General features: G+C 27.1%; 1 protein-coding gene across 2 annotated transcripts in view; it reads right to left on the reverse strand.

Annotated features, from left to right (window-relative positions):
• The window catches only part of Nrx-1 (Neurexin 1), a 209,084-nt gene that overhangs the window by 101,906 nt on the left and 89,504 nt on the right, over nucleotides 1-17,674 (reverse strand). For both annotated transcript variants that reach the window (XM_088189849.1, XM_088189848.1), the window contains one exon: nucleotides 4,750-4,885. In XM_088189849.1, the coding sequence (XP_088045975.1) occupies nucleotides 4,750-4,885 (136 nt within the window). The remainder of the gene's footprint in view (nucleotides 1-4,749; nucleotides 4,886-17,674) is intronic.

A 17,674-nucleotide genomic window follows, 5' to 3' on the forward strand; every position in this document is an offset into this window, starting at 1 on the left:
ACGTGTATGGGTATGAAAACACGAATAAAATTTTTTATATAGCTCAGTTAAAACCTAACCATTTTATTTCTTATATTGCACAATTTATTCGTGCGATATTTATTACAGTAATTAATTTAGACGTAATTGGTTCACGGTCGCTCTTGTACAATGTCGCAAGTGATTGAACGATTTTTTTCTAGCTTTAGTTACTTTTCGTGTAAGATTATCGCCGGAGATTTAACCCTTATTTATCCAACCTATTTTGCGAATTTTGACTTAATATATCAGGTCAGTACATATTAACATAATATATATTGTGAAACATACTTTCACCTGTATTTTATAAATAAAATTAATAATCATAATATAAACATCGATGTTTATAATTATAATATCACCTTTATTATAAGATTAACTCTAACTTTTATTATTGCTACATTTCTTTAACAATAATCTTACATATACAAAGTGAAAAAGTATAAAAATGTGTCTGAGTTTTGTAGAACAATGAGTATATTATTTATACTGCACTTTCTACATGGATCTAGAGGTTTTTCATATACTTGAATTTGTAGTTAAAATTAAATTATGTAAAAGTTTATAAATTAACTTTTTAGATAAAAAAATGATCATTAATATATCTATACTCGAAATGTACTTATACTAAAATATTTTTAGAAAAACATTATAGTCTATAATTTTTCATCGTTATCGCGTGCTATATCGATCTCTTAAAGTCTTTAGGGCAGCTTGGAGTCTTATGGGGCAACGACCTTAATCGAATTTTCAGAGGTGCAATGCACCAAATGACCCTAAGTGAACTTTTGGGCAAACAGAGACGGGGCGTGGATCATAGGGTAGATCAATAATAAACATTCCGTAGTGGGAAGTAAGCAGCGGACGGAGAAAAAATACGCCAATCATGTCGAATGCGAAAGTTGCTTTATCAAAGTTAAATACGGAGAAACTCGGCGTCGGGAACAAAAGTAGCAATCATTGATTTTTCAATGCAGCGTGTGCTACAGAGTGTGCATGAAGCAATTTTCACTTGGCTTTATGCCGCGCGATACTATGGAATCCATTTTTAGATAAGACTGCTCGTTTGTGTAAAAATATATTTTTCACAATACAACACGAAAAATGACACTATTCTGAAAAAACTATTTTAATTTAAATTACTTGCTTTTTAGGTATCACATGTATCCTGTGAGTTGCAGATATCAAAACGGTCTGAGAAACATCGCTGAAGAACTTCAGCTGGGATTATTCGCAATATTGAGTGTTTTTTAATTAGATAAACAACATTAGGTAACAGTAAAAAATAAAAGGATATATTAATAAGTTTTTCATCAAGCTTTTATGTTTAATTAAAAAATTATACCAAAATAAACAAGAAGTATTAGATAAGGGTTGAGAATATTAAATATATCATTGTTTTCCTCTTTCTACATAATTAAAAATTGTTAAGAAAGTAAAAACACGCTAAATTAAATTGTATTGCTAGTTTTTTACATAAGGTCTTGTTTTTAAATACATTGAATTTTTTAAACACCGTTTAAATATCAGAAAAATAATAGCAAAACATTTTTTTTTTGATAAAATTAAAGTCTTGTAAATGTATTTAATGCTAAATAGTGCGATTTCTATATTTTAATAGCAAAACAAATAATATTTAGTAATATATATTTTAATTTAGAACTAGAATTTTGAGCTTTTTGTATTGTTATTGATTTTTTTTATTATTCAAAAATAATATTTAACCTTAGCGATCACTATGGGGCAACACTTAAAATGGTGTGTAACTCTTTACAAGTGTAAAGTCTAACAGAAATATTTAAACAGTTAGTTTTAACCGTAATTTTGAAAAATAAACAAAGTAGTTTGTCGTAATTTATTGCTCACCAGAGTTTTAAAATGGGATTGAAAATCTAATTGCTGAATCTCGCCAATGAGACCTGTTTGTCTAATTGCGTAATTTCAGTACAATTTTTTTATTTAATAATTTATTTTAAATTTAAAATTTTTATAAAAACGCGATTTATGTGAAGTTAAAATAGCGAAAATAACTGTATTATATATTATTGACACAATTCGCTATTTCGCACATTTAAAAAAAACATTTTTTAAATTTTAAATTTAAAAAATAAAATGAATATTATATACATGAATGAGAAACGGCAAAACTTTAGTTTTAATATGAACAAAACAAATCAAGGACTCACAAGATTCGAGACAAAGATGGAAATTTATTAGATGTTCTGATAGCAGTGAATCTTTTGCTTCAATCGTACGCTCGTATGATACAAACAGGTCCACGATATATTCAATTTTGCAAAATAAAAATATAATTAAGGAATACGTTTAAAATTGTATAAATTAAAAATATGTTTCCACAGTCTTTAAAGACATGTCTCCAAAAAAACACGGCAAAAAAAAAACATGGATGAAATGGAAAAATCTTTGTCATCAAGGATCGATGACCAACATCAAAAAGTCCCTCAAAATATAGTAAACAAAGTATTTCAAAAATTCATGCAAAAGCTCTTAGTTTACACAAAAATTGAAAGGATAGATTAAAAAAAAATTTAACATGGTTTTTCAAGCAAGTAACGGCTGGTTTTATAATTTTAAAATGAAATTAAATTTACTGGAAAATCGGCTGATGCGGATAAAGATGCTGCAAAATATTTTATTTCCTAATTATTCAAAATTATTGAAGATGGAGAATATTTATCTACCCAAATATTTAATGTAGATGAGACAGGTTTATTTTGGAAAACTCTTTAACAATGAAAAATATTAATGAAGCCTTCACGCATCTTGACAATTTTTTAAATATTATGAAAGATTGTGATCCCAATGGAGAACGCATATCTCAAGTGCGTAGGGCGATCAATAAAGACATGGCATGTTATAAAATACTATATGAAGAAAATAAAAAGAGTGTGGAAAACAATTAACTCTTGATAACTTTTCAAAGGAAACACCCGCAAACCCCACTTAAACATGTCTCTTAAACGCCTCTTAAACATCTTATATTTACATGATAAATAAATATTTAAAATAACACATAATTTTAATTTATTTTTACTTCCCTCTACTTTCGAACATTCAACATTCGCACACATTTTCAGGAACCAATTATATGCGAAAGTCGAGGGCCGCCTGTATATCATAATTTAGAAAACACATATTTTGTTCAAGATACACTTTTGGTTCTTACAAATCAAATTCAAAAACTGAAAGAAAACGAAAGACAACTGCCCAGAAAGTCTCTCAAAAATCGTCGAAAAAGTCTTCAAAGCTGCTGAAGTCTCTGCAAGTCAATAGCCATCTATGTAAGACTCAGAGGTTGTAAAGCCTGACACAAATAGTGGCTTTCAGAAATAAATAAAACTCAAAAGTCAGAATGGGCCCGAAAGCATCGAGATTGGACATCTGAGGATTGGGTGAATGTCATTTGCTTTAACGAATCTAAGTTTGAGGTAATCTTAAATTTTTTATAAATATTAATTTTTAATATGAAATATTTGTTAATATAATATTTTTTTTAAAACTCAGTTTAATTTAAATTTTATTAATCAATCATTTTTTAAAATAATCAAACATTTTATCAAGTTTTTGGGATGCAATTGTACTATAATTGTGTCAAAGAGTCAGAGAAGAATATATAGCAAATTTCGTAGCACCCAAAGTCAAATATCGTGGCGGAAGCGGTTGCATAGTAGCAGCAGGGGTAGGAAGCCTGTACACTGTAACATTAAATTTCAATGTTAAAATTAACTTTAATGGATTCCTACAAAAAAATATTTACAAGCACAGACCAAGTACTATCCTTCGCAAAAAAGCAGGGGTTGGTTTGCGTCAAAAAGTTTGACGCTTTTAGAATAGCCTACTCATTTACCAGACCTAAATCTTATAAAGCATTTATGGACAAAAATAAAATCAAAGCTTTCCGAAAACAATTGCAAATTTAAAATTGCGCTGCGAGAAAAATTGTAGATGGAATAGAAAAAATTGTCCCCGTCTATCTGCAAGTCATTAGTTGACATTGTAGCAAAAAGTGTGACATCTATAATTAAATCTAAGGATGAGCCTACTTAACATTAAAAATAAGCTCAAAATAAACTTTTTTTACGACTTTTTAAAATATAAAAAAAATTATTGGAGTGCTCCATTATTATGGCTGTAACATGTATATTTTTATTTTTACTAGTTTTTCGATTCTATTCATATCTATGTGTAATAAAAACTAAACTATTTAAAAATACCATTATAATATATTTTTTTAAACTACTTGTTCGTGAAGAATCAATTAAGTTAAAACTATAGTAAATTATAATAAAAATAAACTGATAAATAAAAAATATTATCAATATATTTATTTAATGTATCTTAAGAAACGCGTAAAAGTAATTAGCTATAATTAGAATTTTAAATATACATACATATCAATTTTTATAATCAGTGTATGTGTCGGCCATAATACGCAGGCAGAGGCACAAAAGACCTTTTTCATTTGCATGAAAATAAGCCTTCATAATACGATAAAAGAGCCTCCGTTTAACCACTTTATGTATTATTATTTTTTTCTCTGACAACTTTCAAATTTGTCCCGCACGCCTCCGATTAATACTCCGAACAGTTATTTTCCTACTCCGAGCATGAAAAGCGAAGACTTTTCAAGAAAAACTTTTTGCGGACGATTTTTTTACACACCCACACACCAAAAACTTTGCCCACGTGTAGAAAAATAGATTCACCAACCTTTTTCGCAGAAAGCGCCTTCGTATTCCAAATTTCTGCACTCGCAAATGGGCCCTGAATCAGTGCTGATGCATATTCCTCCATGCTGACACGGATCCAGTCTTTCGCAAGCGTCCGTCTGATTGCCTCGAAGGTTCTGTCAAAAAAAAACAACGTTTAAAATTAGCACAAGAATAATTAAAACATTAACTAGAGTTTTGCAGCACTTATGTTTAGTTTCAACGCTAAGTTCAACTGTGCCCGAGGTTAATGGAAATGCAAAAGATTTATGTTGTAATAGTTTCGCGCTGAAAGTTTACACAGTTTGCTTAATTAGAGCAAGTGTTGTATATCAATTTAATACATAATAAAACTTAATGCCAGTAATAAGTAGATGTAGAAGTAAAATACTACTAATTAATATTAATAGTTGAGCAGACCAAATAGCATAGGATGTTTTTATTTATAAATATTTTATTTTGCGTTTGTGAGAATGAAAAAAAATATATTTTAATTATATTTGAAACGATCTCCTCAGCTTATTATTTTTCTAAACTCAAGGATGAATATCAAATAATCAACTTTCACTATGATTTTTTTTCTTTCGTGTAACATAAACGTATATATTTTATGGATCTAATACGTTTAAGTGGACATTTGAAATTTTCAGCAGTCCACTAAGTCCTGACACGGTTACTGGGCACCATGACCAATAACCCGCTCGGGGATATCCGACTTCGGACTGAATAATGTATGTCCGTATATCACTCTATGTGGCAGTTGTTGTGTGTAGAGAGGGAAAAAAAGAAAAACCTCAGACTTTGATCGATCTCGTACAATCTCCAAATATTTACTGCTTGCTCGATCGTAGGTATACTCTAAATCGTATACCGTATATTCGGATAATGCTTTTAGACTCGATACACTGCACATAATATGTTGTACGAAAAAAAATGAAAAGATCTGTGTTGTGCTTAAAATTTATTAAATCAAAAATAACTTATATATTAATTTTATACGTGTAGTTGTACATTTTTAAAATAAATCGTATAAAAGCGAACCATCTCGCTTCGTCTAAATCAGGGATAAGGAAACTTTTTAGTTTTCCGCCCATTTTTCATCCATTCAATTTGTTGCGACCCTACTTTCCTCGTATTAATCCGGATTTAGACTGAACTTTTGTTAGTAAAAATAAACCAGATTTACATCAGTGTTTTAACCGAGTGGATCGACATTATTTATTTTATAAAATATTTAAAAACATATTTTTAAAAATAAATTATTTAGCTGTAAAATTATTTACATATTCAATCTCTTTAAATAATTAAAAATATGATGCTGTTAAAATCTGTAAAATATATTAAATAATTTATTTATTTTTTAGTTCAATTTTTTACATTTTCAGATCAATCATTATAATTGTGTCACTAATTTATTTTATTAAAAAAAATAGTATGTCTTATAATTTTATTGATTAACTATTAAACAATATTTTTTTTATATTTATATAATCATCTTCTATTTTTTTATTATACACAATATAAATAAACAAGTATTAATAAGCATAGTATGCTTAGCATACGCTAAATTATAAATACTTAGAAGAAAAAGAGCGCATATTTATTTATTGCACTCAAAGAAACATCTAATAAAATTACAAGAAAAATAAAAGTCATGTCCTAGGACCATTGAAATGTAATTTAAATGGTTAATTTTCTTTCCGTTTTGGTATTTTAATGTGGTTAAGCATAATTATTGAGTCTTGTTATTTTAATCCGACAAGAGTCCATGGTAATAAAAACTGCTTGGATCCTGCCAAACTAATTTTTTTAGCAGCATTACAATTCAAGTTAATTAAATTAAACTATTATAGTTAGCAAACTATTTATCTAGTTCAAAGCTCATAAGACAATAAATAGAATTTTATTTTAAATTATTTTGATTGTTCTTTATACATAGTTAATTTTTTTTTAAATATAATATAAGACTTATTCCTATTTCTTACTATACTTTGGCGTTCTGATAAAAATATATGGTTATAGAAAAATGGTTGTAATAGCTTACGTGAATTAAATGGAGTGAAATAACTGTGATATATAACTTTGACTGTCAGGCTGAAATATCGTTTAATTTATTGAGTTACATAAATCTAACCTTTTTGGTTACTATATATTTTATTTGTTTGACTCATGGATTGTTTAAAAATATCAGTTTTTTTTTACCACATTAGCATAAATTGTATTAGATGTTTTAACATATTAAATAATAACCACAATCAATATATGTACAAACTAAATTCACGTAACCTAACATAACCTCAAAAAAAATAATCATAATAAACTTTGTTATGCCACAAATTTATTTAAATCTCAGATGCTTTATTAAAAAGAACTTACGTATTAAAATATTCACTATTTGTGTATAGCATACATTGCATATCCCATTTATTATAAATATGCTTTTTAATATAAATTAAAATCAGTTTTATTTAATTTTAAATAATTAGTAATTATGTGGCGTTTTTATATACATTATTTGTTTTTAAAAAATATTTAATAACTATTTGCTTATTTATTTGGGCCATTTAGCTCAAACCAAGCGGGAAATTCTCGTCCGATCATCTTTGCACTACTGGCTTTCGTACTGTGCGGATGCAATAATAATAAATAGTAGATAATAAACAGTTAAATACAAATTTATTTTTATGGTCAATCGATCCCTAGATCGCACGCGTAAGACAGTATACCACTGACTTATCATCGAGGAGAGCAGTTAAACCAATTAAAAGAAGCATTCCAAATAAGGTTAATGATTTTGATGTTAAGATTTTGTTATCATGTTTTTTTTAATACGTAACAATTTATTTATATGATAATTAATATCACAAATCTCCGTTTTTTTAAGCTATATTAGTTAAGTATACCAACTTAAATTTGTAATAATAATCAATACTAATTTGTGGTACTAAATATTATTTCTAATTAAATCACAATTTGGTGTATATATTTTTTTTACGTTAATTAAATGCGTAACAATAAAAAATACAATTAAAAAATACTGAGTTAGTAGTATGTACAATTTTTATATATAATAATATTCATCTTTAAGATTATAAAAATATTAATATAATAACTACAAGACACTAAGGTTCACATAAGATTCAAACTCAGGTCTTTGAGGTACATATGTGTCACGGGCGTATACCACTTATCTATCATGCTAGTATTTATCTTTCTACTATTTGGAAAGATCCCTTAATGCTCTATTTTGCATCACATGAAGGTAAACCATGCATAATTTGGGATTATATCTTCAGACACATACTATAGATATGCAAGGAGACTGTGAACTTAAGCGGTATAATAAATATGGACTTAAACATAGCACTATATAGTGTATTTAATAGTTTTAAGTTCATATTATTACGTATTAAATTTTAAGCTTAATTTGTTTTGCAAATAAAAATTATAAAGAAAAAGGTTCTTAATAAAAATTGCACATTAGTTTGGATATCTGTCTATCTATATAAAATAATATGTAGTGTATTTTCTACTATATAAAAATAAAAGAAGTGGCAAAATTCACCTTTCAATACTGCAAACAATGTACTCTAAATACTGTAAAATTCTAGCTGTATCATTATTTTATTATTTGCTAGTTAAATGTGTCAAATTCCTTATCGATATCAATACATTTTATGATTATGTGTCTACCTGAATAATGATATAATATTGTATTATAAGGTCTATGTGTTTTGAACAAAGAGGCACGTGAAAGAACCGCGTCCCAATCTATTGTAACCTGGTTACTATTCACAGTTACGTAACTCAACTTCATTATTAGGGATTTATGCTTGTTCTGAGAGCGCATAATATTCGGGTACTAAACGAGGAATGCATTGCGGATATCGAACGTTTCGCCAAGAATGCATCCGCGCCGTTTAATGGCGCTCCAACTGCGTTCCAGGTTTGGAATAGTTAGTGAGAATTCAAAGCATTGTGGGGAGTTAAACTGCTTCGAATGACCATTATGGATATTTGAGAGGTATGGTCGTATAATGCCATTTTCAATATATCCTTTATTATGGAAATAAAAGGAGCATTAATTAAGTTCAATTGAATTGCTTTTCAGTGCGGCATTATTATCAAATTGGTTTTGCAGACATATGAGAAATCACTACAGGTATTTATTTTATATTGGGTTTATAACAGCTGGCTCATATGTTTTAAGAAACTGTTATAGATATGTTACAATTCTATCTATATTGTATATCTGAAACAAATAAGATGTATTAAATGAAATATAATTCGAGAAAGGTATCGGTTAGGATTTTAGTTAAAATAACCATTTAATGATTATATGATTTATTTATAATATATATATATATATATATATATATATATATATATATATATATATATATATATATATATATATATATATATATATATATATAATAGTTACGTGACAAAGATAGCTTAATATGACACAGTGTCTCTCTGATATTTTAGAATTGCATTCTCTGGTGTATTTTGCTCATATAACAAACGTCAAGTTGACAGATTATCATTTAGCTCGTGTAGAAATAACAGCATACTGAACCGAGAAATTATTGTTAATATTAAAAGAAAATAGTCAGTAAAATTATAGACAAATAAAAATTAATGACAACACATAAAATTTGATATTAAGTTAGTTTCTGAAAAAGTCTTGCACTAATTTATTTTTTTATTTCATTGTAAACTATATAAAACTTGAATTCGAAATTCATACTACTTTTCAGCTTTAAATCTGTACTTGAAAACTAATAATAAGCTCTGAAAAAGAAAACTATTAGTTTTAAGTAATATTCGAAACATTTATCAAACAAATTTCTATCAAACGTGTAAATTTATTAAAATAATTACCTATTTAAATTTATATAAAAAATGAAATCTGATATTTTAAGTATAATTAATAACTTAAAAAATGTAATGCATAAAATTTAACACTCTGGTTCTTTAAATTTAATTAATTAAAAAAACTTCATTATAATTATATATTTGTATAATAATTAATAATAACCCTATTCGATTATACTCTAAAATTATGTTTTTGATAGCTGTCGGTACCTCACTGTCGTGAGGTACCAGAGCTAGCGAGTGTGCGGATCCCGGGCATTAAATATTTTTTTTTTTAATTTAATGGTTGAATTTAGATATTAAAGCCATTGTTTAGCTGTGCGTTCTAGAAATATGCGATTGATCCTATTGTATTTTTAACTGTTACCTCGTTACTGCGTAAATTTGCGCACTACATAGACGAATATTTAAGATTTTGCAACTATTGGCCAAAAAAGTTCAATCTATAAAAAAACTACCTAACATTTTCAACTCATTACAAAATAGATTTATTAATAAAAAAACATTTTATATTATTCAAAGCTAGGTTTAAAACTTAGATATTTCATGATAAAACTAAATATTGTATATCATTTAAGATTATGTTTAAAGCTTAGCTAGAAAATAATAAAACTAATCATTGTATTACAATAAATCATAGGTTTGCAATTAAAACAAAAAAAATATAAAACGTATTATTTTGTATTATTTAAAAATAGATTTGCAGTTTATATAAATTATAATAATAAATAGCAACTGCTACATATCCGCTCAGAAATATGACTGCTAATAAAAAAAATTGTTATACTGACGGTACAACAATGTGAGCGATTATAAGTCATTGATTGTGTTTAAGCGCATTTAAGGTGTTTGAGTGCCCGTTTTTTTTGTTTAAATAACTATCAATATAAAAAAATCTATGTTACTATGTGATATATGTATATATATACAAAATTCAAACTTAAGTAATAAGAACGATTTTTAGTGACACGAAACAGTTACACCATAAGTATCTTTATATTTAAGAAAAAATTTGTTTATATGTTTTATATCTTGATATAAAAACAATTATTTAATTACATGTATCAATTAGAAAAAAATAAATTAAATATATTGCCCACCTACTCTGCTGCTTTATATGCATCAGTGACTAAGTTTCCTATAATTTATAAAACTCAGGTGAATCGCAGATTAAGATGTTTGCAGGGAACTGCACCACTTCTTAAACACAACCACGAAATTCTTTTACGCCTTAAAATAAAAACAATTTGATTGCCATTTCGGCGATCAATATTGAATAGATAAAACGTATTGTATAGCAAGCATCCTTTCCAAACAAAGTGTAGTTTTGATCAGTACTAATGGGTGATTACCGTTTCGGGACGGATATGCTATTTTGATGTCAGTGCAATATTACAAAAAAAAACCGCAATTATTTAGGTTTATTGTTGAGAAAAAATTGTGTAATTTTTATTTGTTCAAAATGGTTGTTAAAATGACATAAAAATCAAACGCCAAAAAAAACTGAAACATTTTTTTTATTGAATGGCCAAATTAATTATGATATTGTATTTCAGTAATATGACATTATTGTGTCTGAAAAATATCGTAGCATAATCTCACGTGTATTTGCTTACGGATTCATTGATTATTTCTAGCTATGCCTATGCTTTTCTTCTTTTTTATCGAGAGACATAATAAATTCAATTCAGATGTAAAAACGGGTCGGAAGGTCAAAATCCCGGATTGGCCTATTCGACCGTCGAGTGATGAAGTTAAATTCTCGGTTAAGCCCTCAAACGCAGAAATCAAAAGTTTTCTTTATGGAACATATTTGGTTAAATAAATTTAACAAGGAAAAGTAAAATCAAAACTTTGAACATTGTTCGCATAGTTGTTCATTAGTTCGAAACACATTTTTCACAATATTTTTTCCATTGTCTCTTCAGAGTAACTTTGAAAGACAAAAATTTTATTGCTTAGAGATGAAAACTTACTGCTACTTTTATATAATATATATGATAGTGATAGAAAAGCAGCACTACCTTTTTTGTAGATAAATTTCTATAAGTGATTATTAATTCTTAACTGATACAAAACAAATAATATATAGCCATTTCAAATTAACCATGAATACATATTGTATATTACTAACGCATAAAATTGTCATTTTTTTCAAAGTAAAACTTGAGTGAAAAAAATATCCGGTAAGTGTTCCACCCCATCCCTTAAGCCTTAATGGCCATCGGTAGAAGCGACAGCCTCGAAAATGACGAAAAACTCATTATTGTCTTAATTATATTCTTTTGTCGTGTCCGTGGATTTTTTCGGAAGCATGAAAAAGAGAGAGAGAGAGAGTCGCCAGGAAAATTTACATCCGGTGAAATTTTCCACTTCTAAAAAATTCTCGTTGTTTTCCTCCCCAGTGTCTTCTTCCTACACCTTTGGCAAAGGGAAACGAACCACTTTTAATTAAATACGCGCAGACGAATGGTTCGCCAGTCTTATATTATATTTTTTTATTATTATTAATTAGTCCGTTTTTAATTAAACCACAATCTCTGTGCGGGGCATAAAACATGAAAGATGAAAATTGGACAACAAATAGAGATTTTCCTCTCCGCCGCCTCAGAACCGATGGAGTGCATCGCTGATACACCGGATGATTCTGAATTAATTAATTCGTTTAAGAAATAATTGGCTAAATTCTTGGAATACTTAATTTATTTGCTTAGTATTTCATGTAAAACACTGATTTTCATTAGCATTTAAATAAATTAATTAAAAAACAATTAACGCTGCTTTATTCTGCATGAATAATAAACGAAATATTTTTGGAAGATAATAAATCATGAACCATTAGCGGTATAAAATTATTTAGTTATAGTTTAATACACGACATTTATTTTAATAAAGGAATATAATAACGCAGTTTTAATTGGCCGCTTAAAAAATTAACCACAAAAAAGCTTTCAGATATAAAACTTGACGCTGAATTATAATGAAATTTTAGTTTAAGTCCTATTATTTCTGTATCATAGATTTTTAGATTAAAATAATATGTTGTAGAAAAAATTATTAAGCAATAATAACGAAATTTTTAATTTTACATAAATAATATGTAAAATCCATATTTATTAAATAAAGAATTGCTTAGATCAAATAATCTTAATAAGAATAAAAATCGCTCAAATCAAATAATATTTTTAGAGTAATAATTTAAATCACAATATCTTGTTAACCATAAATGTTAATGAATAAATAAATAAAAATAATATTACAAAATATTGCACTAAACATGGCAGCCTTAAACATAATTTGCTTGAGACAACTACATTTTTTATTTATGTTATTACAGTTACTCGTGCTATAGCTATGAATATCTTGTTATCTCTATGTTGAACCACATCTAGACTTCATATTTTAAAACTCGAAAAAAGTTGGGCCTTAAAATTTACCGTGGCAGATTTTTTACCAAGTGAACAATTTTTACAAAAATGCATGTTACACGAATTTCTTTAAAAACATGTGCAACTACAGCTACTAAAAACATTTGTAACGTTGTAGGTTATTCATTAAATATCAGTGAATGTCAAAGACAGTTTAAAAAATCTCTAACGTGAATTTAAGATATTAAAACATTTTTTTTTTAACATAAAACTAATCTATATGACTGCTATGTTAAATAATGTGTTTAAAACATCATAAAAAAAATAACTGTATATTTTTTTTATTGACTATATATATTTTTTAGACTTTTAGTATTTGCTAACAATATTGTTTTAAAAGTAATCGCTTTCGTAGTTCTACTTTTAAATATGCAATATAAATATATAAATTTTAAAGTTTTTCAATACTGGTTAAAATTTTACACACATATATTATATTAAAATATTTATAAAACTTCTATAGTGAAGATCGCATAATTCATATGTTGCGTATATAAACTTTGTTAATAACAAAGTTTGGCAACTTTACAAAAATAATAAACTATAGCAAACAAACTTTTGTAGGTTTTTTGTATGATACTATCGTACGATATTTTTTGTGTTTATTAGCCATAAATGTATTATTTTCGGCATTAAAAACACAGGGTCTGCACATTCAGACTAAGCCATATATAAGACATGATTTTTTTGTAAATAGTTTGAAAACAAAACCTATTACTAAACTTCGTCGAATAAGATTTAAAAAGAATTAATATGACTTGCTCTAAAAATAAGTTTATTATATTTTATTCGCTCACTTAAGAATTATATATTTTTACTTTAATATAATAACACATCGTGTGTATGTGTATAAATAATTTTTTTATTTAAAAACTAATATGTCTTTACATAATTCAGTATTTATTGCCCTATACTTAAAAATGTATCATATAAACAAGCTCACTTAAGTTTTACCTTAAGTATAAATTGTTGAGATACTGAATAATAATATTGTATACTATGTATCCATATACATGCGAAACACGCAAAAATACCTGCAAAACAAAGTCATTCCTTTAAGTGAACTAATTTTAACAGAAACAGCTCTCAAAAATATGTACAAGTAAAACGTGTAAAATGCAAAGATTTTATTATTTATTTTAAACCGTGCTATATTTTTATTTATAATATGTTGTTAAACAATTTAAGATAATTTTCTCGCTGTTTTTAAATTAAATTATCACCACGATAGAATAGTCAGTGACTATTACCTAAAATACCTGGGTTCAAATCCCTTATGAATCCTAATATTCGTTAATTACTATCGTGTTAGGAGTTTCGCATACTATTAATTTTTACTATATTTATCTGTTTTTTTTAATATATTTATAATTTTGTGTACAATTTTTTTAGTTAAAATGCGATTTTTATTATTTCGAGGGCGAATTGAGCGTTTTAATAATTGAGGCAAACCATATGGGACTTCACTACTGTATTAAATTAACATTTATATTTAAAATTAACATATTCATACTGCAGAAGCAATTGAACCTTAAAGTTTTTTTTACATAAAAATACAAATAATTATAAAATACATTTGAAAACACCTTATGAAAAAAACTGTTTCAAGAATCTTTACTACATATTTTTATTGTTATTTTTTTATACATTATAAAATTGTTATTTTTATTAATATATTTTTTAATAGAGGATCAAGAAAAAAATTTAATTTAAATGAAAATTTAAAAATATATTTGTTAATTATTTGTATTTTTATGTAGAGAAAACTTTGAGATTCGATTGCTTCTGAAATATTAATGTGTTAATTTAAATATAAATGGTAATTTAATACAGTAGTCAGTGATCAATCGAAAATAAAATTATACAACTAACTAATATCTCTCAGAAACAAGAAAAAATTGAAAACACTGAGGTTTCTATGCATTTGAGCTTAACGCCCGAGGACTCGTATACGAGTTTTAAAAGAACATATTTTAATGGCCGTGAACTTAAGCATGAGTCCTGCATCATTTATTAAAAAATACTGGGATACCATTAAGTTTGTCTTTATATGATAATCAGAGATGGTAGTATACTATTTCTACGTACCATCAAATGAAAAATAAATTATATTTTACTGCAAGTTTTTGTAAAAAGATTCATTTTATATCATTGTGACGCAATACAATGAGGCGTCGCCTTTCCGATTTTTTTTATGTAATGTATGAACCATAATTATTTATCTTATGGTACATTTCTTAAACAAAAATCAGTTCAGAGTCAAACTGTCTGGCTAGATAAACATAAAACCAATCAAATCAAAACAAATCGAATTGCTGCAATATACAACATTTTTCAACCTAAAATTCTGTATGTTATTGCAAAATTATAAAGTATATGTAGATAAATGAGATAACACATTAAGCAAAGAACTTCTAAAACCGGGTGTTTGTTATTTTCAAATTTTTTCACCATTTGTAAATACAAAATGATTCACAGATTAACAGCTTAACGACCGAGGACTCACCCACGAGTCCTGAGAGTACCTTCTGTAGTGGCCGAGGACTCGCCCATGCGTTCTGCGTTATGCGTCTTGTTTTATTAAAAATACACTATGATACAATACAGTTTACCCCTATATTATTATGCGAGATGGTAGTATACTATTTCTACCTAATATAAAATAAATTATATTTTACTTTAATTTTTCGTAAAAGGAGTCGTTTTATCCCACTGCGTCGCAATGCAACGAGTCGTCGCCTATTTTAGTTTGTTATATTCTAATATTTTTGGGCTAGTGTGTTGTTTGGTAACGGTTCTCCAAGCCGCTCCCACTTACAGTGACCATATTTTTTGCATTATAGAATTTTATATTTTTATTTATTGTTGTCGTTAATAATAAGTGATAATTTATAGTAAAAGTTAGTTAATAATAATAAAAACAGTGAATGGCGTATTTACAAAAATAGTTAAATAATCATTAATGAAATTTTTACTAAATATACTAAATATACTGTATTACTTCGATTATAAAATGCATTTTTTTATCTGTGTGGAATTCGCGAATTTGGGAATTCCACAATAAAAAAAGTGTCATATACCCTAATAGATGAATTCTTAAAAGGTATGCACAAGGTAAGCTGATAAGACGGGACAGGTAGTGGCAATTTACCCTTTTAGAATAACATTGATTGTAATTTATAGTAAATATTTAATATTATATTTGTAAACAAGCTTTTTTTCGTTATATCACTTAATTATGCGGCCCACAGATTTAGAAACACTGGTTAAATGACGTACTTGACAGGTATTTATAAATTAAATGACGTAATTACAATATATTTATGCAAAAAATCATAAGGAAGCTATAGATTAAATTTCGATAAAATATATTATTTGGTTTATAGGGAATTTACTAAAAAAAGGTGATTTTTGCTATTATTCCGCGAAATCTCCCGGCCACCAAGAAAAGTTTGGCAAAAAACACCGGGCGTTAAGCTGGTAAAACATATAGTGCTTAGATCTGTTATAAGATTAGGAATAATAAATTAACAATAACATTAGATAAAATCGTAAACTATTTTTTTTAATAATAATTTCCTAAATAAAATATTATCATAATATTTTTGTGAACTGCTAAACACCTTGTAGTGTATGCGAATATTGTGGGCTGATCTAACTTGTGTTTCATGTAAATAACCAATTCAAAATTAAGTAGAAAATATCTTTCCTAAGATTAGAGCCAATCTATCTATCGCAAGTGCAGGTAGTAAATTGTCAACAATGAACCTTTTAGAAATGGGTGTTGGCCTTCGCTCAAAGCATACAATATAATTAGAAAGAAGCTGTTCTGAGAATTTATGTTTGATTTTTTGTTTATATCACCTATATAATACCAAATTATTATTATGGAAAAAATGAAAATGATGAATATAAAATATATTGAAAGCATACATGTTACCTTTAATTTATTTAAGTGCAATAAGCAAAATATTTTTAGTGAAGTGTACCGTAAATTTATTTAATGAGTATGGGCATACAAATGGCTAGACATGGTGGCCCAGAAATAACAAATCAAAATTTTTATTTTTAAATTTAAAAAGTGATAAAAAATCAGGTAATTAATACTAATCTATTGAAGAGTCTCACTTACTTTGTATTTGTAAGATGTTTGCCAATGATATAAATTTGTTTTCGAAACTATTATTTCAAACAAATTGGATCCACAGGTTTAGAAACACTGGTTAAATGACGTACTTGACAGGTATTTATGCGAAAAATCATAAGGAAGCTACATATTAAATTTGAATACAATATCTTAATTGGTTTACAAGTTATAGGGAATTTACTGAAAAAGATAATTGTTAGCCATTTTTCCGTGAGATCGCCCGGCCACCAAGCAAAGTTCGGCAAATAAATACCGGTCGTTAAGCTGTTAAGAAGCCTGGAAGAAAAGCCACAATACAGATTAATTATCAACATATTAGTTTATTGTAAAATAATTGAAAAAAAAAATATTATTGCATTTAAAAGAATCTCTGAGGAATAAAATCATAAACGAATAATTGTGTATTTTTCTTTACTAATATTTTGTGTAAATTGAAAATCGTTGCAATGGTTACAAACCAGTTATTTATA

The sequence above is a fragment of the Plectrocnemia conspersa genome, unplaced genomic scaffold (genome assembly GCF_051122295.1).
Source record: "Plectrocnemia conspersa isolate PC_06_02 unplaced genomic scaffold, ASM5112229v1 ptg000008l, whole genome shotgun sequence".
NCBI lineage: Eukaryota > Metazoa > Arthropoda > Insecta > Trichoptera > Polycentropodidae > Plectrocnemia > Plectrocnemia conspersa.